Consider the following 26,498-nt stretch of genomic DNA (forward strand, 5'->3'; position numbering starts at 1 on the left):
GCCTTCTCTCGCCTAGTCGGACTCCTACGGTCTATGACTCCCTGGTAGAATGGGTATCAATTGCCCTCTAAGGTTCGGTCCGCCGTCGCGCCTCGCCCAGCCCCCCTGAGGCTGGCCGGAGCCCTTTGTAGATGCAGTTTTTTTCTTGTTTGGGCGTGACTGGGAACCGGTTATTAGCTGCCCTCTTTTTCCCCAACGTCGTCTCTTCTCTCGAATCCCATTCCTCAGAATTCAACTATTTTAAGAGCCAGCGTGTGGAAAACTATCCTGGCTTTCCGGAGTGTCTGTCCACTGGCAAACTTGCCATTCGACATCCGGTGATTTGTCTTCCGTGTATTCCTACCATTTGCGCCCACCTGCATACATTCTGCTCAACGGGCCTGAGCATTATTTTCCAATTTTCCCTATTCTCCTAATTATTTTTTTCTCCCTCTCTTTTCTCCTTACCCCCTAAAATTTTTTTTCTTACTTTCTTTCCTGCCTGACCGTGTGATCACCTACCTTGTCGGGCCCCTGCGTTTCGCTCTGTATCTATATCAACTCGGAATATATCACGACGCCGCCGAACGCGCTTACAAATGTACAGTGTTAAACCCGCAGCCACCCAATCTAGTCTCCGCTGACCGTGTTACTTCTTTAGCTATTGGGAACACGTCTTACAGCCTTATTCTAACTTGGGCACGCATCACTATCGCCCACCATGGCAAAGAACAAGAAGTCCGCTAGCAAACAAAAGAATAAGAAGGGCAAGAACCAAGAGGCCTCTGGTAATCAGACACCTCAGCCCGATTCTCCTGTTGTTGAACAACAACAAGAAGAACAACAAGAGGAACAACAACAGCAACTAGAACAACAAGAAACACCTCAGCCTGAGCTATCTACCCCTGAGCCAGAACAACAAGCAGAGCCAGAGGAACAACAACCACCACCAGAGGCACCTCAACCTGAGCTCTCCACTGAGGAGCCAGCGGTCCAGCCTGAGAGCCAACAAGAGGTCCAACAGGAGAACCAGCAAGACCCGCAGCAAGAGCAATCACAGCCAGAGGTCTCCACTGAAGAGCCGGTACCAGAGCCCCAGCAAGTAGAAGAGCAAGTTCAGGAGCCACCGACAGCTCAGCCTGAGCCCACATCGGAACAAGCAGAAGAGCAACCAGAGGGTCTGCAAGAACAGCAAGACATACAACCTGACGAGCAGCAACACGAACAACCGCCCACTGAAGCTGAAGCTCAAATCGAAACTGAAGCTGTAGCTGAACCTGCAGCTGAGGCGCCGATCGAATCACAGCCGGCAGAAACAGAGCCCGTATCTGAAACCGTACCAGAACCGGCACAAGAGCCAGAGTCGGTGCCAAACCAAGAACCAGAACTGGAGCAACCACAGGCTTCCGTCGAGCCAGACTCGACTGTGCCCGTAGACGAGGCACCAGTCCAGTCGCCGGCGAACGAGGAGGGTGGGTTCGAGCAACCGGAAGTTCCTGAGCCCGCCCAAGTTGAGCAATCCGACGTGAACGATGTGCAGACCTATTCTGAACAGCCACAAGAGTCGAGCTGGGAGGAAATAGGCACATCGGAACAACACGCGGGTGACGCTGAGGAGCACCACGAGACCGACCCTTTCCAATTTGAAGCTAGCGGTGCCGCTGAAACAGTCGAGGAGACACCAGTAACAGCACCGCAGACACCGCTGGATTCTTCATTCGTCCCGACCCAGTCGTGGGAGCCCTTGGAAGAACCACAGCCCCAGGCGGACAGCTCATTCGTGGCAGCATCCTTTGGCTCCAACACCGGAGCTCCAGAGACTTACTCGCATATTCCTGAAATGTCTGAGCCTTTCGCCGACACTGTAGTCGCTCAGCCTACTCCTTTCTCTGATACGTTCGCCCCCTCGAGCGCTACTCCCGCTTCGAAGCCTGGTTCTCCGATTCCCCAAAGCGGTTCACCAATCCAACGCACTGCATCCCCATCTTTCAAGTCTATGTCGCCTGGTCCTCAGAGCGCTGCTGCTACACCACGTGCCACTTCACCGGTGCACCAATCTGCGTCGCCAGTTCGACCTTACCATTCTCCGGTGCAGCAGTATACCTCACCGATGGCCCAACCCGCCTCGCCAATACGGGAAGCAACGGTTCTGTCGCAAAGGAGTGCCTCTCCCACACCGCCAGGCGCTTCTCCCGTATTTCAATCAGCTTCACCCGCCGTGCAACAATATTCTCCAGTGCAGAAGGTTGCATCACCTGTGCAAAAGACCGTGTCACCTGTACAGAAACACGTCTCGCCTGTCGCGAAACCCGCTTCACCTGTTCCGAAAGTCAGCAGTCCTCTAGCACGTGGGCACATGTCTCCCATGATGTCTCCACAAATGGCTCCTCCGCCAATGACGGCGAGGATGCATCAACAGCCAACCGCCATACCGCCCTACCCCCCCTCCTATCACTCGCCTATCATGAGCGCCAATGGCTTCCTCCCCCAGTATGCCTATTACCAGCCTTCCCCTAACATGCACCCGACCCCTCGAGGCTCAATAGACCCCGGGTCGGCTGCATCCTTCCAGGCTTTGCAGAACCTGGGATTCGGCAATGGCCATCCTCTGAATGGCAAAGGAGGTACCATCTCGCCTCCGCACGAACATGAAGAGCCTATTGAGCTTCTCCAGAGGATCCAGGATGCCATTCCCGACATCGGCCGGCTGCTCAATAGCTACAAGACCACCAAGGGCAAGTTGCAGGCGCGGGAGTCCGAGTTCAAGCAGATGAAGAACCAACATGAGCAGGAATTGATGCACAAAGACTTCTACATCGATGCCCTGCAGAATCAGATGCGGAAGGCGGCCAGTGAAAGTGCGGAGGAATCAACGAGACTGAAGAATACCATCAATGAGCTTCGCATGGAGCTGGGCAACGAGAATGAGAAGAAGAAGGACCTTCAGGAGAGGCTACATGATTCGGAGAAGGCCAATGAGGAGCTAACGCAGACGAAGGCCGAGCTGGAGGAGGAGGTCAAGACTCTCAACACCAACCTTCAAGAGGCACATGAGACCTACGAGAGGGATATGGAGGCTGCCAGACAAGACAAGGAGTCATCTCTTGCCACTCAGAAGAAGGAGCTGACGGAGATGTTCGAGGAGATCAAGGCAGAAGACGAGAAGGCAGCAGCTGAGGCTCTCGCGGCACGCGAGCGCGAGTTGCTCGACCAGCAGGACGCGATGAAGAACGATTACGAGAACCAGAAGCAACAGATGCAGGAAGCGCACGACACACTGCAAGCCGATTTTGACTCCAAGGTTGCCGAGCTGGGCTCGACAAAGGAAGAACTTGAAACCAGAACTACCGAACTCGCAGACAAGCAGAAGGAACTGGAGGATACCATTGAGACCAACGCCAAGGAGATGGAGGACCTTCGTCAGACCCACGCTAACGAAGTCGAGTCCCTCAACAACAGCCACGCAGATAAGGTGGCGGAGATGGAGAAGGAGCACAGCGACCAGCAGCAGAAGTGGGCTGATGAGAAGACCGACTTGGAGGGACGGCTCTCGGACAAGATCCAGGCCTTGGAATTCTGCGAGCGGGAGAACAAGAAATTGGAGGAGGATAACCTTGTCAAGGAGAAACAGGTTCAGCATGCGGTGGATGGAATGCGCCTTACCATTGATAATTTGGACAAAGATTGCGACAGGTTGAGAAAGACTCTTCACAGCCTTGGAGAAGCTACTGACCTCAAGAGCACGAAGGGTGATACATTCTTGTAAGTGACCCAGTGCATTGAGAATGTGTTTTAGTACCCGACTTTCGTTTATGATCTCTCATCTTCTGATGTTCTTTTCTTTTTCTTTTCTTTTTCTTTCTTCTGCATTATCTTTGCATTTAATTTCGATGTCATGTTTGCATTTTTCTTCTTTTCTGCATGAACATGAACCAGAACCAGAACCAGACCACAGTCTTTTGTTTGTTTCATTTCCTTTGTCTTTTCTCCTGTTCTCCTGTCTTTTTCTATAGACTGATCATGATGATGACTATGATGACATGTTGATAACGCTATAAATGTACGTGCTCTGATAAACATCTCCGAAATCTAGTTTGGATTGTTTCGGCCAACTATCTCGGCTTATTGTCTCCTTGTCCAAGGAGCACTTCTCGTACCTTCCAATTGATCCTCCCAAGGACATTCTATCCAAACTTCCATCGGAACTACCATCGTTCCTTGATAACACCCCGGCATCCGTCGAGCTTCGTTCAGCATATGTCCAGCATGTCATTTCTAAGACCTTGACCTACCGCATCTTCCATCCCTTCCTGTTCACCTTGGGCCGCCGGTTCGATAAGGCCGATACCTTCTTCCAGATGCTGTCGATGGATATCCGCCGCAAGTCCGTGAGACGGGAGGCGTTCTGGAGACAGCAGACACTGAAGGCAGCGTACACGACCTCGGACGCCAAGCAATCGATCAACGTTGTGGCGGCCGTCATTGTTGACGAGATCATCGACCAGCTCAAGCACTTTGCCGACCCGAAGAACCTGGATGCTCTTCTCATCTCAGTCCGCAAGATTGTCAAGCTTGCAGCTGAGACCTGGCGACTTGCGCGCGTGGAGCGAGAGCTGATCCTGGCCTCGTTGCCGTCGCCCGATGCCGATGCCGTTTCCAATGATGACTGGGAAGAGTATGGCACCCCCAAGGAGGGCAGCCTTAGCTCCAAGGAAGACCCCACTCGTCATGTTATCCTGCGCACCTTCCCCCGGATCACGCGCGAGGCAGCGCACGAGGATTTCGCGATAGAGGAAGAAAAGTACAACCCCTGCACATACTCCCGTGGCTGTGTTCTGTACTCCGACTCCCCTGTGGTCATGGCCCGTCTCCAAGAGTTGGCTAAGAAGTCAGAAGACTCGCCTCGTCGTGGTTCAAGAGACTCGAGCCGCTCAGATGGGTCGCCCTCTCCCCGCCGGAGTCGGGACGGCATGAGGGCATGAACGAAAGCTTCGAGTAATGCGATGTGAGTGGCTATGTCGACCAGGATACTGTTTTAATAACCGGCTTGTTTCATATACTTTTGATCTTTCCCCATTTTGTCTTATCTTGCCGGCCCGGCCCTTCGCGGGGCTGCGGGGCCACAACAATCCTTTGGGTTTCCTATGTCTTCCAATGTTTTCCTGATCATGACCGAGACGATTTTTTGATGAGAGGGCCCCAACACCCATTCCTTTCTCCAACCAATGTATTTTTTCTGACACGATTTTTATACTTCCTTTCGACACTATCATGTCATTTCGGGGTTATGCCTCTTTTGCTTATGTTACGATTGCGTCTTTGCGTGTTTTAGCGAGCGATTGTTTATTTCATGTGTAACAAACAAATACTGTATGTGAAACTACTACTATATATTTATCTATGACCAGGACCTGGAAGCCCTCACAGCACCTACACAGCATGTACTTAGTGGATATGATGGACGAGTGATGAGAAGATGCGCAGGAGATTGGGGAATGATCTACAATGAAGACATGATGAGAAATGACAGAATCAATCATATGATAAATAAAATCAGATTGTTTGCAATTCTTCCAACCGACGATTGACTTCACCCGATCAACAAGTACCCTGTAAGACCATAGACCAACCAGTCTGGTTGGTTAGTTTAACTAGATAGATAACTACATGGTAAGTACTGTAGTTAGTCAGTTACCCGGGCGCAATTGCACAGCCACGCACATGATGTCAAGATCAGCCATTGCCACACATTCGTAACATACAGTCTCTCTGCGCCAAAGCTTGGTTGGTGCGCGCCCTTTGAGCCTCCTGTGTCCCACATCCGGGGAGAGAAGCCGGTTACACCAGGATACTACTCTTCGCGAAAATCTAGACAGAGAGCAGCCTGACGGTGTGACAAATCCATTCCAATTACCTCCATGATTTGACTAAGGCTTTCACAGTACTTAGTACTGTTTACACATATAGTCCACTTTTATTCACCGCTCATAATGCCCACTACTTACATGCAATGGATTCAAACTACAACTGCCAAGATGTTCCACCGGTTCTGACTCCAACTTGCGCAGCCTCAGACAGGGCTGATCCAGTCGGGGAAAAAAAAACATCTCATTATTGCCAAGAAATAGTTTCCGTTAAACTTGTGCTACTTGAGTACTAAGACTCTACACCGTAGTAGATGAGTTTACAAAGTAGATAGATAGATGGAGTGGATTGGGGTTCAGAAGGTGGCTTGTGTCGTGGCTGAGTTTTAGCTACTACCGTTTCAGCACGGGAGTGGGGGTTATAAATAGCAACTGCCGATATTACCATCAGTTAGTACTTAGTATTTACCGCAGCATCATACTGCTTCAATACTATTGGGCTGAGATTGTGGTGTATACTACTCTAGTAAGCATGCAGTAGATAGTAAAGTAGTAGGTAGGTATATGGCAAGAATAGAAACACTCACACTTCTACCAGTTATTATTCTCCTTCCCTTGGTGACAAGAGACGAGTACTGAGTACTTTAGTAGATTGCGATAATCAAGGTCAAGTGGGGACTTGGTGGGGACGGCACGAGCCCTGCGAATTTCCGAGCTGCTTTAAAATTTTTTTGTCATGACGGGGAATATGGACGGATAGGATAGGATGGATCCATGGTTTGAGATTGGTGTCCTTGTAGGGATGGGGATGGGGTGTTCATCGGGTTGGGTTGTGTGTTTGTGATCCACTGATCATTTGTAGCATGTGGGTTTCTTTTCTGATGTTCATAGGGTTGGTTGATAGATAGTCGGAGAGGAAGGGATCAGCAAGCGTGCAGACTTCGGATTATTTTTATTTTATTTTGTTCATCTATTCTTCTACTAACCAATTATTATTATCTCCGTTATTAATATGACATTTTCGTAGGATGATTGGGAAGAGGTCAGTGCTGGGATAGTAAATTATTTCTTAAGATATGAAGAGAGAGCAAGCACTGTGAATATTCAGGAGATGGGCATAACATAACTGCAATTCCCACCACCACCCCACCAACACTAACTAACTATGACTGATTCGTACCTGAACCTGTTAGTTTTAGTTTAGCTACTAGTTGGTACCCCGCTTGGCTGTGAGTGGCTCGCAATGCTGCACGCCGGCGCGTATCGTCGCCATTCTCACCAGCCAGATTGAGGCCTTCATCCGGTTGTGACAATTGAAGATGATGGTTTGGAAATTTAGTAGCTTGGCCTGACTGGCCCCCCCTAATACTATGGAATACTACTACTAGAAGTAGTAGTATTACACAGTAAGCTTCACCCACCCCCCTTCCGATGTGGCTCAGTTCTCTTCGAGTGGTGAATGTGGATTCCCTGTTCAGTCACAGCCGCAAGGCGCCTTTGCGCTTTCCCTCGTTTTCTCTCTCTCTCTCTCTCTCTCTTTTTCTCTTCTCTTCCTCTCTTCTCACCCACTCACTCACCCTCTTAATTTCTGGCATTTCCTTCGCGTCATCTTCTCAGGCCAGGCTTCTCAAGACCAGAGCCTCGTTTCCTGGGCTTTCTTGTTTTTCTTTTACTTTCTCCCTTTTCCACCCAATATTTCGCTCGTTCCTCTCTCTCTCACCCTCGTTCCCCGTGACTGCGGCTCTACTTATCGAAATACATTTAATACCCGTAATCTATCCTACTACTATCGCTATCCTCTCTATTATTCCCTCCACCCCCACGCTTACCTCTCTCTCTCTCTCTCTACTACTACTACTACTACTACTACTACTTCTCTTCACCACCTCAACTTGGACCACCAACAACTAACCAACATCCTGAATCCATCGTTTTCCTTTCTCCTTCCCCTTCCCCGTACTACTTCCACTGCATGTCGCTCCACTCAGGATTCCGTCCCGCTTAGCTGAACTCTCTTCTGCAATCTTCAGTCACTTGTTTTCCCCTCGCTCGTGACTAAGTACTACTAGTAGTACTCCAAGCTCGGGTCTTGGCCTCATTTGTTCTTCACTCTACTAACTCGCTCCTCCCGGCTTACTGCGACGGTGGCTTACCCACTTCACGTTGCGCCCGCCACATACTGATTTAAGGGGCATTCCTGAATATTCTTCATTGCTTCTACGCCGTTTTCGCTGCTTACGAACGCCGAGGCGCCCTGTTCTCCTCCATGTCGATCTAGAAATGCTATCTCGGATTCCCGTTCACTGGTCTTTGTGTGTAGTCTGCTTCACCGAGACAGACTGAAACCAAGCCTGCAGAACAGCAGAATCCCAGCTGTTTTCTTGGATCACCGAGACTTCTTCTTACTGAAGAGGTGATCGCTGGCATTCACCGCATAATTCTTACCGCGCAAATCGCACGGTCGATACGACCCAAAGGCCCACTGCAAGCATGTCCACCTTATCACCGAGGCTCATCCAGGACGAGTCGCCCACCGATATGACTTTCTACGATTCCAACTACCACGACCCTTACCTCTCGGCCCCCTTGGACCCCGATGAAGCTTCCTTCAAGTCCTCCGCTATCAGATTAACGCCTGTTCCTGGTGAAGACCATAGCACAGGAAATCCATCGTCTCCCTTGAATATACAAACACACGATGACTTAGCCAATGGACATGCCAACGGTCAAGCGGCTTCTTACTCAGAGTTTCTCAGCCCAACCGATGACTTTTCGAGCGATATGAGTGCGCACACGTCCCCCAGCGCCGATATATTATCCGCAGGTTTTGGCATGGACGTGGATTTTGGGAACAATGCACTGCAACATGACAACAACATGGCGCTGCCCCTACCGAATATTGACACCTCGGCTACTGACATGCTGCCCTCGTCAACGTCCATGCTGTCGCCACAGCAAGCTGGTTGGACTCCGGTCAGGGAATCTAGTCTACTGCCAGATACGGATCACATCAAGTCTCAGACTGAGCGCGACATTATGGCGCGGCAACCCCAAGCACTGTCATTGATCACAAGTCCCCAGAGCGATAACCTCAGTGTTCATGCATTTCCGGATTCGGCCAGAGCAAGGAGTCCTATTGTCAAGATCGAAAGCTACTCCCGCGGGGACTCACCGGTCAGAGATGCTTCTTCAGCCGGGCGACGCCGGAGCCTGACTTCCAACCATCTTTCACCGAACGATATGACCAGTGATTCAGAAAATGAGGGCGTCGAAGAAAGCTACGGGGCAATCGGGCAACGCTATACAGTTGCACGAGCGAACGACGGTTCCTGGTTGCCCAACATGACTACCGGGCAAGGCGGCGTTGAGCCATCGTCACGAGACGACATTTTCGTCCCAAGTCCGAACGAGATGGAAAATCGACGACGACTAGAGGAGAAGAATGCCGACATCCAGTCATGGTCAGCATCTGTAAGCGCTGCGAATAGTGAGGCAGGAGACGAGGACACTTCCTTGCTTGGTGGGAATCGTAGCCACCTGGGAGGCAGACGCAGAGCCAAAAGTGCCGGGGACCCATCGCTTCAGCCGGATTACTTCTCCCTAAAATCTCGACTTTTGGAACCCGCCGTACCGGGGCCTGGGCTCTTGCTCCATGAAAGTAGCGATGATGGCATCAGTGAAGGCGGATCGGACAGTGCAGAAAGCCGATCAGACTCACCAGCTGTCAGTGTCAATGAAGCGAGGTGGGCACACGAGGATGCAGAAGTTGCCCCTGAGGAAGAGCAACAGAGACCCGAAGATGGAGAACCGTCCCCACATCAGTTCCTCGGGGCTCCTCCATGGCGGGATCCTGAGCACGACGCATTTCCCCAGGAGACGCGGATGCAGCCTGCAAGCTCGAGTGCTGCCATGGTAGAATATCAACGACGAGCCAAGGACATTGACACCGCCTCGCGCTCGGCGACTTGGGGCACCCGGCATTTGAACGATGCAGAAGTCAACAGTATTATCGGCCCAGGTGGCTCCTTCGAAAATATGTCACTAAATGACAAGAAACATGAAAGACGAAGTAGCCTCCGAAAATTCCTACACAGAAAACCCTCCAGCAACTTGAAACGGCGCCTATCGGATCTCTCAATCATTCCCCCCAGCACGGAGGGCGCGAGCAAAGCTGAAGATGTCAAGAGTCCCCCGTTGAGAAAGGACAGCTTCCCTCACCGGTTGAACCTCAGTCGATCCAGGTCTCCAAGCCTTAACACAAGCAGTGCCGTGATCGCTATTGCCGGACAGATGGCCGCTATTGGAGGCAAAGATTCCCTCCGGGCTGCGTCGCCAAATCCAGCCACAGGCCCCTGGACATATCTGAAAGGTCGGGGAAGAAGCCGAAGTGAGCTACCAAGAGCTTCAGCTCCCGGGTTAATGGACCTGATGACCAGTCATGGCGGACCACCGATCCCCAACATTGCCTACTCACCACGGGCAAGCAACCACCACGAAGCCCCGCAGAAGAGTCCAGGAGAGGACCACGCGGGAGCCAATGCAGATGATGAGGATGACGACATGGTGGACGAAAAGGGATTGGTGATGCAGTTCCCGCTCCCATCGCATTTGCCGGTGCCGACTCTCGAGGGTTTTAAGAACCAAATCACGCAGATCAATCCCCGACTTCCGCCCGCATTGATTGAACGCTTTGCTCACGAGCAGCTTCGTCGGTACCGGAAGCTAGTAGAGAGCAAGCAAAGCCATACACGTGCTGTTGGCCAGAAAAAATGTAAATCAGGGAAGTTCTGCTTCGCATTGGGTGGCGAGGCAAAATTGCTGGCACCTCGCGCTAGCCCCGAAGCTGCTCACACGCAGTTTCATATCCCGGGTCATGGAGCGGTCGAGGACGATCCTCACAAGCTTGGAGAAAGCGCCGTCACTGCAGCACAGTTTCCCCCGGGTGTACCCCTACCGCCGGTTAAACGGTTGCCAGCGGAGTTCGAATGCCCGGTATGCTTCCAAGTCAAGAAGTTTCAGAAACCTTCAGACTGGACCAAGCATGTCCACGAAGATGTGCAGCCATTTACATGTACCTTCCCACAGTGCTCGGACCCCAAGTCCTTCAAGCGAAAGGCTGATTGGGTCCGACACGAAAGTGAGCGACATAGAAAACTAGAGTGGTGGACGTGTACAGTTCCTGATTGCAACCATACTTGCTACCGGAAGGACAACTTTGTACAACATCTTGTCAGGGAACATAAGATGCCAGAGCCCAAAGTCAAGAAACCGAAAAACCAGGGGGCGTCGACCAAGACCAAAGGCGAATCTGTCTCTCCGGACTCGCAGGAAGACAGCAATCGCGAGCGGGAGATTGAACACCTCTGGGACCTTGTAGAGAAGTGTCGACATGACACGCCCAGGGGACCCAAGGACGAACCGTGCCGCTTTTGCGGTAATGTCTGTAGCACCTGGAAGAAGCTAACGGTGCACTTGGCCAAGCACATGGAACAGATCGCTATGCCCGTTTTGGCGCTTGTAGATGAGAGGGATCTTCCAATGATCGAGACTACTGGTCCTAGCGATGAGCCCGCTCCTGGACTGAATCCAGGGACCCCACCAAATGAAGCCAGCCGTTATATGCCAAACTCGGATGGCGTTGACGGACCCTCGGTGGTATCGATGGATCTCACGCAGGCACCATACGCCAGCAATAATGACGAGAACGCCCAGGAGCCTATGATGTCCTTCACTCCGTCATATTCCCCCCACTTGCCAACCATGCCTGGTGGTTGGATCTCCGCCGAGCCTGAGTCAATTGACGCGTACGATGATGCGCCCATAATGGGCCTGCCAGGGGGGAGTGCGGATCAGACGCGGCTCATGCCGGTGCATCAGAATTCGGTCACCTATCCGCCCCCTTTCAACGCTGGGCCTCGACTGAGGGTCCCCAGTCCAAACCTCAGTGTGTTGCAGGACCCGTATAGCTTCTCCCTATCCCCCACGGACATGCAGCCCACCTATGATCATCAGGGGCCAGTTTACGTATCACCTTCCACGGACCACCGCTATGGGTATCAAGGCTCGATGCCACCGGCCATGCCTTACGTTCCGGGGGGCTACCGAGAACAGCCCTGATCCTCGATCGGGAGAGGCGACGCCGTAACGTCTCACGGGGCTTATGACCCTAGCGCAGCAGTTGCAGATCGTGAAGGGTGGAGGATGGAATGCGCTTGGAACGGTCGTCTATCCTAGGAAATACTCCCATGACCACACTCGGATTTTTGGGAATGGATTTTACTTCTTTTTCCTTGTTCTGCTTTTTAGGTCTTATTTCTGTATCTTGTTGATCTGCATCCACCTATATACCCACCATTGGATTGAACATTGCACCATTGACCGTTCTTGGGAAAGAATATTGTATTGTATGCATGTATGTTACTGTGGTTCGGTTTATCCTACAGGATCCCTTTTTGACCTGCTTAGAGGTTCTCCCAATCTCTTTTCTTATTCTTGTCCAGATAGGTTTTGGGTTCCGATTTAATTTTCTTTTCTTTTTTTTAGTTTGGCGTATCTCTTGGGGCTTGGCCAGGGATGGATGGCGTCAGCCGAGATCCAGGACTACGATGGTCGCCGAACCCCGTCAATCTAGGAATGAGCTAGTTTCGCATCTATTGCCCTGTGTGCTACCTACTGACATCGTATGCACGCTGCACGCGTGGCCCCCAAATTGTCAATTGGTCAGGATGCGATGATTGGAGGAGAGACGACGCACGTCGCAGAGAAACTTGACGGCACACTGCAGCGGGTGGTGAGGGGATGGCATCCGGTCGACATTCAACGCAGGACGGAAGATTCCCTCCTCGCTGCCTGTCAATGTCGGTCGGAGAAGGCGAAACCAACGGCTGATCAACGACCCTGGCGGAAGCACAGGATGGGGGGTGTGGTGGTGGGTGAAAGCATAGTCCCCCCGTGGTTACGACGCTGCGAGCACAGCCCATGAGGCTTGGAACCTCAACCGTTGCTCTATTGAAGGAGATCCCTCGGGGTATGATCTGACGCTGGAGGTCATATTTTTAGGCAGACGGGGACGATGATGGGGAAAGGAAGGGAGTAAGGGATTCACGGGGAGGAAAGGCGTGGAAACTAAACTAGTCGATCGACCGACCATGACACTACTGGACACGCTACTCTTTCTCTCTTGGGTCTCTACAGGTATTGAGGTTCCGGCATGCATCTAGCTTGGGGGAGAGGGGGTGTAAAATTAGGTAGGTCTGTCGTGTGTTTCGGAGGAATGGGTAAGTGAAAGATAACGAACATGGAAAGAAAGGCAGATGAAGAGAAATGGGGAAGCTAACATCTTTCTCTCTGCAACCAGTCTGCTTGTGGTCAGTCAGTCGACTAGACTATATCAGATAGATTGCTGCAGTGTGATGACTTTGGGTGTAGATCCATAACGGACCTCCCTGAGGGATCGTCCGGGACGCGGGTGAAGGGTTCGCTACCCTACCCTACCCTCTCGATCGGAGTCTTCACTGATCACTCGCCGGGGATGGATGAGGAGGGGGGTGTGGGCTGGAAGACGCGAAACCTAAACGGGGTGGATAATAGCGGGAGAGAGCGACAGAGACAATGAAGATTCCAAGCGAGAAGATTGACCAAGTGGGTATGGACCCAGGCTGTCACTTCACGACGAACGGCTTATCGGGGGCCCTCCTTACTGACACAGCCCCCGTTAGTGACTTTTAGTCCGGCTCTCCGCGAGGGAAAAAGGTTCGCCCCGTCTTTTGTTGAACCGGATTTCTTCCCCTGGCGATGGGCCTGCAGCCAATGGAGCTGCGGCCGCGTGATGATCGCTCAACCACCTTACATACGAGGGCTTCTACTCTCTTTTTTCCTTCCCTTCCCTTTCCTTTCCCCTTACCCCCTCTGCTTTCCCACCAATTCATTGGGAGTGACTGATTACTCGACCGAGTATGGCCTGCTCCGGGGAGTCTGAATGCGGACTGTCTGTGACTTTTGTTTCCCCCCTCCCGTCGAGCTGCTAGTGATGCCGGATAGTATCACTTGAGTGCCTAAATACGAGAAAGACAGAGGCTCCGAGGAGATGCACAGAACAAGGATGATCCTGCCCCAGCCAGGTGGTAGTAAAGCTGAAAAGGGCAAAAGCAACAGTTGACAACAGCGAAAGAAAAATAAAAAGCAAATAAATACGGAATAAAAGAAAACCGAAGAAAAAACAGAGAAGAAAAGAAGAGAAAAGAGCAATACGAAAATGGTAGAAGTAAAAGAAAAAAAGAAAAAGAAATTCAAAACGACAACTACTACTACCCGTGGGGGGTAAGAGGAAGAGAACGACGATGATGAGGAATGATGATGGCTGAGAATAATTGCGCCGAAGTCAATACAGCCCATTACTAGCGAGAAGTCTAGTCTGTCGGACTATTCTTCCTCTTCCTACTATCTATCAGTCCATCATCCATGGGTCCAGAGGGTCCTTGTGTCGCCCGTTGGGATCGCATCTCGATCGGATCCTGAGCGCCGGTAAGAGGATGGACGATAGCTGGTCCTTGCCATTCTCCATCCATCCATCCATCCATCCATCAATCTCTCTCCATCAATCAATCTATCCATCCATCCACTCCTATCGACCCAGCCTATCGGAAAGAGGATCTATCGAGTCTTGTACCGTGGGTCGGCTTACTGGCTCTGACAGGTCCGTCTGGACTAGCTTGGATGCTTAACGGGATGGAGTCCACCGGCCTCTCTAGACCGGCTCCAGTTCTCCAGCAGCTTTTTCCCTTTTCCCCCAGCTTCGTTCCACATAATGTAGAGTCTCAACCTGTCACCGCACTCCTCTCTAGTCTGCTGGGCTCGATCGATCGGGGAAGCGCAATGAAAGTTGCTAGCCAAAAGACCTGCAGCAGGAAGACCCAGTGGATGGAAGGATGAGATGAGCATTAACTAAGGATGATCGGCGTGGCATTCCTTCTGGCCTCCTCTTCTCCAGCAATGCCAGCTTGCGGAGACCTTGACGTGGGACATGCCATGACCATCCGCTTCGATTAGCTCGTCATGTCAGAGCTTTCTGATGGGGCCCTGGGATGCCTCTTTTTCTGGATTGTTGACTCAATTCCTCCCTCACCTCGACACGTTATCGCGTGGGGGGGGGAGGCATTTTGAGGGTTTGTAATGGAGATCCTCGGTCGATCCTCTCTTTCTCTCTCGGTCTCTCTCCAGTTTTGCTTTTTCCGGCCTGTCGTCTGTTCTCTGTCGGTTTTTATTTATTTTATTTTATTCTTACAGTAATGATTTAATTAATTCGGTATATTTGTTTATTCTTAATTATTATTTATTTCTCTCTAATTTATTTTTTTTTTACTTGCATTATTTCCTTTTTCCACCTCTTGGACTGCGTATTTTCCATCCACTTTGCCATTGTTCCCCATCCAACTATTCGCTTACTGCTTGCTTGTGCTGCTGCTGCTGCTCCTCGTCTTCTTGCATGCTTAGTTCCAGTCGCTCTTCCTATCGTTCCCCCTCTTTCGCTGTCTTGCTTTTTTGGTGAATTTTTTTTTTTCTTCTTCTCCTCTTCTGCTCGTCTCGTCTCTTTCTCCTCCCATTTCTTTTTCTCCGGTTCATCGGTCGCTCATCCGGCTGATTTTCACTCTCCTCCCTTTCTTTTCCTGCTTTCGTTTAGCCCAGGTGTCTTTCTGGTCGCCGACCACAGCTGATTCTCCCCTCCCTCTTCCTTCTCCTCCCTCCTCCTCTTGTCTCCCAATATATTATTCCTTCTAGTGATACGCGGCCGATCTACCGGCTCTCTATCATTTCCTTCTTCTCAGCTGGGACCCAGTGCTCGACAATCTCCTAACCCAACGATTCTACCCCGAAGGGGAAAAGGAAATTGATCATCATAGGAGCGTTGTGGCTCATCATCGCCGTCTCGGTTTAGAACCCGATCGGTTTCCTCACGACGGGTTTCGTCCCCTCTTGCTATATGATAAACCTCCCAGTGTCCGCCCTCTCCTCCCGTCTCGCCAGAGGCTATCTTCCTACTCGCCAATAACACACCGAGAAAGCGGGTGAGCTTACTCCTGTAGGATCTGCTTCATCCTGCCATTATCACACACATCATGAGTGTATGTTGCAGTTTTCTTTTTGTTTATCCCCCCTGAATATTCAGTCATGCACCGGCGGGCGGGATATATGTACATGCCCGGCCGGCCAAGAGACGGGCCAGAGCTGACTCTTGGTGACACAGACATCCGATCCCAGCAAACCCTGGGACAACTCCAGTGATATCCTACAAGGAATCATGGGCACTCGGGCAGTGCCTACGTCAGGTTCTTCGCAGGTCGACCTCTCATCCGATGGGCTGTCCCCGTCCGACCTCACGCTGGGCGATCCGGCGTCATTCTTGGGCTTCCAATTCGCATCCGAGCCAGCCATTCCTCATCCTAGTCATCCATCCATTCTTCAACCATGGTCACTGTATCACAAGCAATCATCCTCGCCCCTCCCCCAGCTATTCGATGCCTCCGCCTATCCTCCGCTGACCCGATGGAGAAACGACCAAGAGGCGTGGAACCCGCTCCAAGTGACAGGTGGGCCCATCTATCCCGCTGCGTTCGTTGTCCCGCGTTCGCACCAAGTCTACGGCCTCGATCGCCGGTCATCAAGTGGGCATCACAGCACGCCCTCCGAGGCTGGCAGTCAGTATACCGGTATCCATCTGTCCGACTCCGGATATAGTACGCAGGGCTGCACCACCCGCTCTGTGGCTGCATCATACGCCCTCGAGTCGGCCTGCAGCCCATTTCTGGCACCTCTCGACCACGAGCAGGATGATAGAGTATCCGCACTCGACCTCAACACCGCCCCATATGGTGACGCCATGGATGCGTTGGACTCTCCGTCCTTGTTGTGCCAGGACGTGATCAAGTGTGACTACCCTGGTTGTCAATGGACTGGCAAATGTCCTTCCGACAAAAGGTGCGTTCCCTTAGGTGCTTGCTTCAGTAAAAGGGCTGGGAAGCTGACTGTCACAGGAAACACGAAGCCAGGCACAAGAAGCTCTTCAAATGCGACGAGCCGAACTGCACCCGCAAAGAGGGGTTCGGTACCATCAACGACCTGGCTCGTCACAAGAAGTGTGTTCACAAGCAGGAGCCTGAGCGGGGGCCGAAAGTCCTCTACATGTGCTTCGGACATAACTGCCCACGCCGGAATAAGAAATGGCCCCGGTTGGACAACTTCCGTCAACATCTTGCTCGTATGCACAGTGACGAGGACGTTGAGGAGCTGCTACGGAGGTAGGTCACTTGAACACTCTGCGTATCAGCTACAAGATGGAGACATTAACATCTTATCTAGGTCGCATGAGTGGTATGAAACCTGCGTGAAGCCGCAGGAGCTGGGGTCCTCTTTCATCGATTCCCTGTCGGAAGAAGCGCCAACCCTACAGGCCGAGCCAGTCTCCCAGTCCGAGAGTATTGCGAAAGATACAATTCAAGGCTCTTCGGCCTCCCCAGTTAGCGTCGATAGAGGATTTCCGTCGCCTGAGACCCTCACACCAGATACCGTTATGCGAATGAATGAAGAGTACAACGACCGGAGCGCTGACGCTGCATCGGTCCAAGCGCCGCTTGCAAAGCCACTCCCTAGCGAGCTGCCCGCTCTGAGAGCTCTCAATCTGGAATCTTCGTTGGACCAAAAGGTTCCCCTACCCGCCCAGCTCGACACCGCCAGAAACGGAAAGATGGACGACATGGTCAACGAAGCTGCAGTCAACATGATCAATGCGATGACAAAGGCCATGAACACCAACGAGCGAAGACGAAGCCAGCAATCTGAGTCAGGAGACGAAATTGTCGACCAGAATGTGGAGCTGTCGGACCGCAAGCGCGATATGCTACAAAGGATCTTGTCCGCCGCCCTTGATCGTCTTTCCGGGCCGTCTGGCTCCAGCCACGCCCCTTCCCGAGCCACTCCAGATGAAGACCGTGAGAAGAAGGGCTGGATTCAATGTGAATTTTGCACGAAGCGGACGCGTCTGCGATGTGAGATGAAGTAAGTGAGCCTTGGTTCTCTTTTAATATCAGCCGGGGCTTTTCTGACTGAGTGGTTTTGAAAGGAAGCATAAGAAGCGCCACGAACGGCCATATGGATGCACCTTCTCCAAGTGCAACAAAACATTCGGCAGCAAGGCCGATTGGAAACGCCACGAAAACTCCCAGCATTTCCACGCGCAGTGTTGGCGGTGCACCCTGCCCGATGCCACGCAAGAGGGCCTCCCGTGTGCGCGCCTATTCTACCGCCAGGAGATATACGTCCAGCACCTGAAGAAGCATCACGAAACCGATGACGACGAGGTCCGGGCGTCACTGTGCAACAATCGGATTAACCGCGACGGTGATCCGCGTCCCTCGCACTACTGGTGCGGGTTCTGTCGGGTCCTGCTACCCCTGAAGACACAGGGAGTGGGCGCCTGGAACGAACGATATAACCACATCGATGTCGAACATTTCAAGAAAGGCGAGCGCGTGGAAGACTGGCTCCTCCCCTCTGGACATCTAACTAAGAGTCAAGAGCGGGAAGAGATCAAGAAACAACGGGCCGACGGCAACGGGTATGAGAGTGAGCCGGCCATGGATGAAATCAGCGATGACGAATCCGTGAGCAGCGAATGCGCTGCCGAGCACGAGCCATTGCAGGATGACTTGATGGCGATCGACGAGGAACCGACGCCTGAGACTGACTCGTTGCAACACAATCAGTCTAATTCTTACCCTCAATCGTCGAATTTGCGGAAGCGAAAATTTCCGGCGCTACAGTCTCCAACGAACCCTCACAGACATGTCGCACAGATGGCGGGTCTGGACAAACGGTCGAGACTCGATTCCTCATGGGGATCGTTCTATCGTGGTGACGACACCATGCAGCCGAGTCGGTTGCCTCACGAAGGCAGCTCAGCTTATTGTCTTGGCCTAGCCTCGCACGAGGGGATGCAATAACTTGGCACGGATCAAGCGGTGCTCCACCATCTTTACAGTATTGATGAGCCTACTATGGTTGGAGGATCTTCATGACAGATAAGGGGGGCATGTAACTTTAGCCACGTCCAGTCACATCATTTGTTTTGTTTTTCATAGCGTTAGGACACACACACATATATAACGAAGACACGCATGCCAACAATCAAGACTCAAGAACAAAATTACCACTACTACAAGCACTCCACATAGACATAAATATATAAATATGAGATAAGTAGGGGTATATATACACTCCAAGACACAAGTAATAAACCAATTGAACGAGGCGATGAAACGCTTATTTTTGCGCGCCGGTCAATTCCTTAGCCTTCTTCTCCAGCGCCTCTACCTCCTCTACATGGGATCAGTCAGCCACATTCTGTCCTTCAATTTCATAACAACACAAGAACCAAAGATCAAGTAGAGGATAAAGGGCACTTACTATTCTTCTCCGCCTTAGACTCATCCATCTCCAACTTCAACCACGTCCAGTGGATGACTTGATAGGTGAAGATGGCACCGAGGAAGACCTTGGCAAAGGGACTCACAAAGAGTTTGTAGCGGGCCATCTGGTTGCATGGGTAAGCATTGAATTGACTTATGGTGAGACAGGTAGGTAAGTAGATAAATAGATGGATATACTTACTCCTTCCCTATAAGCACTGGATGATGACGAGTCCTGGCTCCATCTGGCAGTGGAGGTGGACAGGGAGGCCCGCTGAGTGATGGGGATCCGGGAGCGGAGGATTGGGGTGAAGAAGCGGGAGAACATTTTCATGAATTTCAATGGTAGTTATTAGATAAGGTAGGAGTGACAATAAATATGATTTTTGTTTCTGTAGTAGATATGTATGTATCTCCGCAAGTTGAAAGTTGCTTTCGGCGAGAGACGGACCGTGCTGACTCAGCGATGCCTTCGGCCAGACAGTCACATGATATCAAGCGAGAGGCGAAAGTCGAGAACACGCGGGGAGGGGCAAGGAGTTTAAGGGCGATAAGCTTCGTGGGGAAAAAATCGTGGGCTACTATTTTTATTTTTTAACTATCTAGGCACATTATGGGGCTGAGATGTGGTTCAAGATCTACTATGATTTTTATGATTTTATCTTGGAGAAGGTTTTGGATTTTTGGTGGGTTATAATTGGAAATGATATAAGATATATTCTTAAGTTCGAGGAGATATTTTAGTTTTGTATTATTTTGAGTCTATGTAGAGGTGAAATGGGAGTTTGTTGTTTGGGGTATAGAGGGGGTTGAATGTTGTTATGAAAGGAACGGGGGGGGGGGAACAGGACGGGAGAAATAGCGAAGATAGAATGGAAAGGGCTGATACTTGTTTGGTTTGTGGTGCGCACAGTCGTGGATTGGCGGCTACGCTAGACTACATTAGGAACTGGTTGCTGGTTAGTAACCACTCGGGGACGGGTGGGTGGTGGCCTGAGGCCAGTGACCGGGCACTGAATTGAATTGCCCGCGCAGTTCAGCTGCTGCTTCTCTTGTGTCTCTCTCTCTCACTGCTTGTTGCTGCTGTGAGCATCTCCGGTCTCTTGATCTATCCATCGTTCTCTTCCCCGGTGGATTTATCTATCACTTTGGCCACTTTGGAGATTCTTTTTTTTTTTCTTTCTTCATTCATTCATTTGCCTTTTTTTTTCTCTTCCCTCCTCTCCATCGGGGATCCAATCCCCTCCCCTCCCCCTGTGCTGAGCAGCTTGCATGCGACGCGTCCCTTCCGGTTGGTCAGTCCGTGAGCCTCGCTCCGTTCATTTCATTTCCCTGCCTTTCTCTCTCTCCTCTTGCTTTTGGCGCATTGCGCTTCGCCGTCGTCTTCTATTTTTTATTTCCTTTCTTCCCTCCCACTCCCTCTCCTACCCTCGTGTTGTATTATTCACGGCCTCTGTTTCCCTCTCCATTAATAATTGATGGCCGTTGAAACCTGCTTTCATTGTGGGTTTGCCTGAGAATCTACCATCATCGTCGCTCGTTGAGTGAGAGACCTCTCCATCGCTCGCTCTGTGTGTGTCTGTCCGAGTGAGTGTATTCGAGTTTTGCTTCCCCTTCTACCAGCCTTTTCTGTCGGTTTGCAACGGGCCTTTTCATTCCTCCATTCACTTTCTTGTTACATTGGCCTCTGTAAGTGCCAGTGTCATTCTTCTCCGCTGTTTAATCGCCGCGGCGGGACATCTTCCCCGTCTCTGGCTTAAACTCCACGCTTCATCGCCCTCGTGCTTCTTGTATCTTCCCTGCTCTCTATGGCATTCTCTCCATCCTCTGCTTGCTAATCTATCACTTCCTCGTCTTGTTCACCCTACTAACATGGCAATTCGCAAAAGATCCCCTGTCTGGCGCGGCATCATGCCTCGTGCTAAGCGCTCCATCGAGGAGTTGGCCAACAAGTCCGACTCGGACGATGACGACTACAGCGATCATCCCGTGCGCTCATCTCGACGCTCCGCCTCTCGAACCAAATCCAAGAAGAAGTCCAAGCCCGTCAAGAAAAGGGCCCGTCGCGATTCCGACGACGACATTATCTCCGATGACGAGATCTTCGACGAGGCCGAGGACCTTTCATTCGCCGAGTCCGAAGAAGAGGACGATGATACCAACGCTCAACGCAATGCTCGCGGTTTAGTCGCTCGCCGGGCCGCTACGAACCGTCCCCTCTACAACGAACCCGAATCCAGCAGCATCGACGACGACGATACGGACGATGACGAACGCCCTAAACCCTCGCCCCAGAAACGCAAGAGTACGGTGGTCACCCTGAAGGTCGGCGACGCCTTGAAACAAAACTTTCAGGGCCCCCGCCGGGTCACTCGGCGCACGCGGGATCCATCGGAGGATTTCCACGCCCTAACGACGTCCGGACGACATATGGAGACCGTCGAACGAGGAACCACACGGAGCCCTGAGCTAGAGCGGCGTCGGGGGTCCCGTGGCTCGAAGCGGGCCCCGGTGCTCGATGAGGAGGAGGAAGAGGAGGAGTTGCAGCCGAAGCAGGAGGATGAAGAGATGGTCGATGAGACCACCATGGAGGTCAAAGGCTCTCAACTCGAAATTATGGAAAGCGATGTTCAGATCAGCTTCGAGGACGGCATGCCGCCTGCAGCAGGCGAGGGACAAGAGACAACCACAGCAGATGATGAAGGGTTCGTTCCAGAGTCTGAGAATGGCGATGCAAAGGAGGGCGGCGGCGACGATGACGACGACGACGAGGAGGATGAGGGCCCGACGACACGAAGGAGGAATCGACCCAACCGCAGCCAGCAGGCAGACGACGAGGCCGAGCAGCCCGAGGAAGACGAGGCTGCACACCCGCGCCGTTCCAGTCGAAAGAAGCCGAAAAGTTCACAACGAAAACGCCAAGACGACGAAGAGAGTGATTTCGAGCCAGAGGAAGAAGAGTCTAATGACGACGACGAGATTTCACAGTCTGGGAAGTCGCAAGCTTCACCACGCAAGGGAAGCCAGGCCCATGAGGAGGATGAGGACAGCACCGCCGGCCGTCGCCCGGGTCTCCGCAAGCGCGCCTCCCGATCCCGGGGACAGTCCGAAGTGGGTGCTGACATCGCGGAGGAGCTCGCAGAGGAATTGGAGGATCTTCGCGGCGGTCGTCCTCGTCGGCGAGTACAACAGGAGATTGTTTACGAGAAGCCTCGCCGCAGTCGCAAGGATGTTGACTACCGCATCATCCGGCCTGATCTGATCCTGCCCATTGAGGAGGCCGAGAACGAAGTCAATGAATCCCCTTCACGCCGCGGCCGGGGAGGCGGCGGCAACAGTTGGCAGCGCACCCTGTTTCCCACATATGGGCCATTCGGTGGCGGCGGGCCGTCTGCCATTTTGGGGCCCCCGGGCGCACCGGCTGCTACGGGTGGGGTAGACAGCGATAGCAGTGACGACGAGGTTATGCAGCATCCCAAGGGTGGTGCAGGGGGTTCCATCTCGGGCCCTGCGCAGCCTGGTGCCGGCCTCTTGGGCACGCAGACTCACAGCGCCGATGCAGCCCAGGGCCACGCCGGGACGCCTGCAAATCTCGGCAAAGTTAAAGACAAGCAGACACTGGCTGATGCTGACCCGTTGGGTGTGGATATGAGCGTCAACTTCGACAGTGTTGGTGGCTTGCAGGGACACATCGACCAGTTGAAGGAAATGGTGTCGCTGCCGCTACTATATCCAGAGATCTTCCAACGCTTCCACATCGTACCTCCGCGAGGAGTGCTTTTCCATGGTCCTCCCGGAACTGGTAAGACGCTGCTCGCCCGAGCATTGGCGAACAGTGTCAGCTCAAATGGCCGTAAGGTGACCTTCTACATGCGCAAGGGTGCCGACGCGTTAAGTAAATGGGTGGGTGAGGCGGAGCGACAACTTCGGTTGCTCTTCGAAGAGGCTCGAAAGACACAGCCTAGCATTATCTTCTTTGACGAAATCGATGGTAAGTGACTCCCCTCTCTGTCGGGAGATTATTGAAAGCTAACTGCTGTAGGATTGGCACCTGTACGGTCAAGTAAGCAGGAACAAATCCATGCCTCGATTGTATCCACTCTTCTGGCGTTGATGGATGGTATGGATGGACGTGGACAAGTCATCGTCATTGGCGCCACGAACCGTCCCGACTCAATTGACCCAGCACTTCGACGCCCTGGTCGTTTCGATCGCGAATTCTACTTTCCTCTGCCCAACAAGGATGGCCGACGTTCTATCCTGGACATCCACACCAAGGGCTGGGATCCACCGCTGCCTGGCCCCATTAAGGATGAGCTGGCGGAGATCACCAAGGGCTACGGAGGTGCTGATCTTCGTGCTCTCTGCACAGAAGCAGCCCTCAATGCAGTGCAACGACGTTACCCTCAAATCTACAAGTCTAACCAGAAGCTACTCATCGACCCGAAGACCATTGAAGTGACCCCCAAGGATTTCATGTTGGCGATCAAGAAGATGGTCCCGTCGTCGGAGCGATCAACCTCGTCGGGTGCCTCACCCCTGCCCCCCTCGGTCGAGCCTTTGCTGCGCACGCCTCTCACGGAGATCAAGAACTTGTTGTCTTTGATCTTGCCGCAGCGAAAGAGACTTACAGCGCTAGAAGAGGCGCAGTTTGAGGAACCGGAAGGATCAGGGAGCTTCCAGCGCGAACAAATGCAACAGGAGTTCGATCGGTCTCGGGTATTCCGTCCGCGCATGCTGCTCCGCGGGCCGCTAGGAATGGGCCAGCAGTATCTGGCCGGCGCCCTTTTACACCATTTCGAGGGCCTCCATGTCCAAGCGTTCGATCTCCCTACCCTGCTCAGCGACTCGACTCGGTCACCGGAGGCTGCCGTCATCCAGCTTTTCGCCGAAGTCAAAAGGCACAAGCCGAGTGTAATCTACATTCCAAACATCCAGGCTTGGACTGATACTGTCGGCCCGGCCGTGATGTCTACGTTCCTGGGTTTATTGCGGTCAGTCCCTCCGACCGATCCTGTGCTGCTATTAGGCGTTCAGGAGTCGGCAGGTGAGGATATGGACAACGGTGTGCTGCGGAACTTGTTTGGGTATTCAAAGAAGAACTTTTACGATCTCAGAGCGCCAGGTAGCGAGGCACGCTACGAATACTTTACTAAAGTGATTGACTACGTCAAGGCATCACCTGCACACCTGCCCGACCCGGAGAATCGGAAGAAGAGGGAGCTGGAGACATTGGAAGTTGCGCCCCCGCCGCCCCCTAAGCCAGCAACGCCCCTCTCCAAGGAGCAGCTCAAGGCGCAGAAAAAGAAAGACCACCAAACTCTCAACCTCCTCAAGATCCGCATCCAGCCTATTATGGATCAGATCAAGAAGTACAAGCGGTTCCGCACTGGCGTGATCGATGAATCTCAGATTCGCTACCTTTGGGAGGAGGAAGACCCGAACATTGTGACAAGTGATCTACCGATAGAGCAGCGCACCACCTTCCGGCCGTTTGAGAAGGCCTTCGACAAGAATGGAGTGCCTGGGCTGCGCGAGGCCGTGTCGGGCAAATTCTTCTACAACCTCGAGATAGTCACCATCGAGAAGCGGTTGTCGAACGGGTACTACAAGCGGCCCAAGGACTTCTTGGCAGACATTAAAAGGCTCGCTAAAGACGCCCGGCAGCTAGGGGAGCAGGAAAGACTGCTGCGTGCTAATGAACTGTTGTCCAATGTCGAGGTGGATATTGCTACCATCGAGCAAACTGAGCCCGCTCTGGTGACGGAATGCGAAGGGGTCTACGTGCGAGAACTGGAGAGAGAGAAACTTGCCATCGAAAAGGCGCGCAAGGCGGCGGAAGAAGAGGAGGCAGGCCTGATCGGTCGTGCGGCGGTAAACCGAGTCCCGCACGGCAACACAGAGTCGGGCCCGTCCAGCGGGCCGGTGGTCCTAGGTGAGACGTTCCCGGATCTTGGTCCGAAGGAGACGGCCCGACCGGTGACCCCTACCCGTCGATCGACAGTGAGCTTCATCACTAATGGCTACCATACCGGGGGCGGATCGGACCTGAACGACCTCAGTACGCATGCGCTCACCAGCAACGGCTCGCATGAGGACCGCCCGGATGGTGATGGTGATACTTACATGACCAACTCGGATCACTCTGCCGAAAAGGAAACACAGACGAGTTCGTTTGGTCCGTCGGCGCAGCCCAAACCTCCCTATTCACACACAGCGCCATCGCAGCAGGTGCGCCGGGAGTCGGGAATTTCAAGCTTCTCGCAGAAGGGCCCCATGACGCCCATGGCGCCCGGATCTCAGCCTCACGAGTACACTAATGAGGCATCGACGACACAGACGACGTCGGACAAGAAGTCGTCTGAGCAGTCCTCAGTGCCAAATCCGTACACGCAGAGTCCGGTAGCCACTCAAGGGATGCGACATGATTTTCCCGATCTCACGCAGTACCCGGACCGGGTATCGCAGGAGGAACATCTTCCGGATACACAACAGGGAGACAGCAGCCAGCCGTCGCCCCGACCGGCTGTCGATATGGCGCCGCTGGAAAATGGCCCGGCGCACTCGCAGCCACGGGCCCAGCCGCCGGTACCCCTGTTCGACCACCCAACGAAGCCGGCAGCGCATGTGCCGGCGGGAATGCAGTCGCTGCTGAACAATGAGGACCTGTCGCCGAAAATAACGCTGGACCTGGAATACGTGCAGAAGCTGCACGAGCAGCTCACACAGCGGACGAGCGGCTGCAGCGTGGAGCAGCTAGAGCAGATCAACACAAACCTGATGGACTACCTGTGGCAGACGCGGGGAGAATGGAATCGGAGCAAGGTGGCAGCGGGGATCCAGGACACATTCAACGAAGTGCTGGAGGACATGCAGGCAATGCAGGAGATAGGGCCGATCAGCCAGAAGACGAAGGAGCAGCTGTATCCACTGTAGATGGAGGAGCGTTTTCATGTGTGATTGCTTTGTGGGATACCATCATACCCCCTTTACCTTTATACCTCTTTGAAGCGACATGGATTGTATCGTATGTTTATACCTGCTTGTCTTGAATTTTGTTTGTTGTGTTGCTTGCTCTGCGTTGCTCTTTTTGCTACTGGTACTGATTTATGGGCGGTCATTTGTTTGGATCTTGCATGTATCTGGGTGTGCAGCATATTGTTGCCGACGTGTTGAATTAGCTGGAAAAGGCTGT

The 26,498-nt window shown here is 52.6% G+C and overlaps 7 protein-coding genes across 7 annotated transcripts; 5 read left to right on the forward strand and 2 right to left on the reverse strand.

The window, feature by feature from the left end:
• The first annotated feature begins 528 nt into the window (after positions 1–528).
• Positions 529–5,193, forward strand: BO79DRAFT_80563 (uncharacterized protein). Its single transcript, XM_025689772.1, has 3 exons — positions 529–580; positions 641–3,741; positions 4,073–5,193. Exons 2-3 carry the CDS (start codon positions 701–703, stop codon positions 4,959–4,961), a joined length of 3,930 nt encoding a protein of 1,309 aa, XP_025542145.1. The 5' UTR covers positions 529–580; positions 641–700; the 3' UTR covers positions 4,962–5,193.
• Positions 5,194–7,168: 1,975 nt separating this feature from the next.
• BO79DRAFT_80573 (uncharacterized protein) lies at positions 7,169–8,044 on the forward strand. Its single transcript, XM_025689773.1, has one exon. The coding sequence runs from the start codon at positions 7,275–7,277 to the stop codon at positions 7,752–7,754; it is 480 nt and encodes a 159-aa protein (XP_025542146.1). The 5' UTR covers positions 7,169–7,274; the 3' UTR covers positions 7,755–8,044.
• On the forward strand, positions 8,045–12,107 carry BO79DRAFT_80574 (putative C2H2 finger domain protein). Its single transcript, XM_025689774.1, has one exon. The coding sequence runs from the start codon at positions 8,334–8,336 to the stop codon at positions 11,958–11,960; it is 3,627 nt and encodes a 1,208-aa protein (XP_025542147.1). The 5' UTR covers positions 8,045–8,333; the 3' UTR covers positions 11,961–12,107.
• Positions 12,108–14,374: 2,267 nt separating this feature from the next.
• BO79DRAFT_208130 (uncharacterized protein) lies at positions 14,375–14,918 on the reverse strand. Its single transcript, XM_025682320.1, has one exon. The coding sequence runs from the start codon at positions 14,781–14,783 to the stop codon at positions 14,550–14,552; it is 234 nt and encodes a 77-aa protein (XP_025542148.1). The 5' UTR covers positions 14,784–14,918; the 3' UTR covers positions 14,375–14,549.
• A 756-nt stretch (positions 14,919–15,674) lies between these two features.
• On the forward strand, positions 15,675–18,944 carry BO79DRAFT_80582 (putative C2H2 finger domain protein). Its single transcript, XM_025689775.1, has 5 exons — positions 15,675–15,964; positions 16,087–16,817; positions 16,874–17,137; positions 17,199–17,894; positions 17,959–18,944. Exons 1-5 carry the CDS (start codon positions 15,959–15,961, stop codon positions 18,836–18,838), a joined length of 2,577 nt encoding a protein of 858 aa, XP_025542149.1. The 5' UTR covers positions 15,675–15,958; the 3' UTR covers positions 18,839–18,944.
• Positions 18,945–19,119: 175 nt separating this feature from the next.
• On the reverse strand, positions 19,120–19,682 carry BO79DRAFT_208132 (uncharacterized protein). The gene is made up of 3 exons (XM_025682321.1): positions 19,506–19,682; positions 19,302–19,428; positions 19,120–19,213 (listed from the first exon to the last, which is right to left on the reverse strand). Exons 1-3 carry the CDS (start codon positions 19,629–19,631, stop codon positions 19,158–19,160), a joined length of 309 nt encoding a protein of 102 aa, XP_025542150.1. The 5' UTR covers positions 19,632–19,682; the 3' UTR covers positions 19,120–19,157.
• Positions 19,683–21,214: 1,532 nt separating this feature from the next.
• Positions 21,215–26,239, forward strand: BO79DRAFT_252832 (chromatin segregase YTA7; the record flags this gene model as incomplete). The annotated part of the gene is made up of 2 exons (XM_025685952.1): positions 21,215–23,294; positions 23,346–26,239. 2 exons carry the CDS (start codon positions 21,215–21,217, stop codon positions 26,237–26,239), a joined length of 4,974 nt encoding a protein of 1,657 aa, XP_025542151.1.
• Positions 26,240–26,498: the final 259 nt, after the last annotated feature.

Source organism: Aspergillus costaricaensis (genome assembly GCF_003184835.1).
Source record: "Aspergillus costaricaensis CBS 115574 unplaced genomic scaffold BO79scaffold_8, whole genome shotgun sequence".
In the NCBI taxonomy this organism is placed as follows: domain Eukaryota; kingdom Fungi; phylum Ascomycota; class Eurotiomycetes; order Eurotiales; family Aspergillaceae; genus Aspergillus; species Aspergillus costaricensis.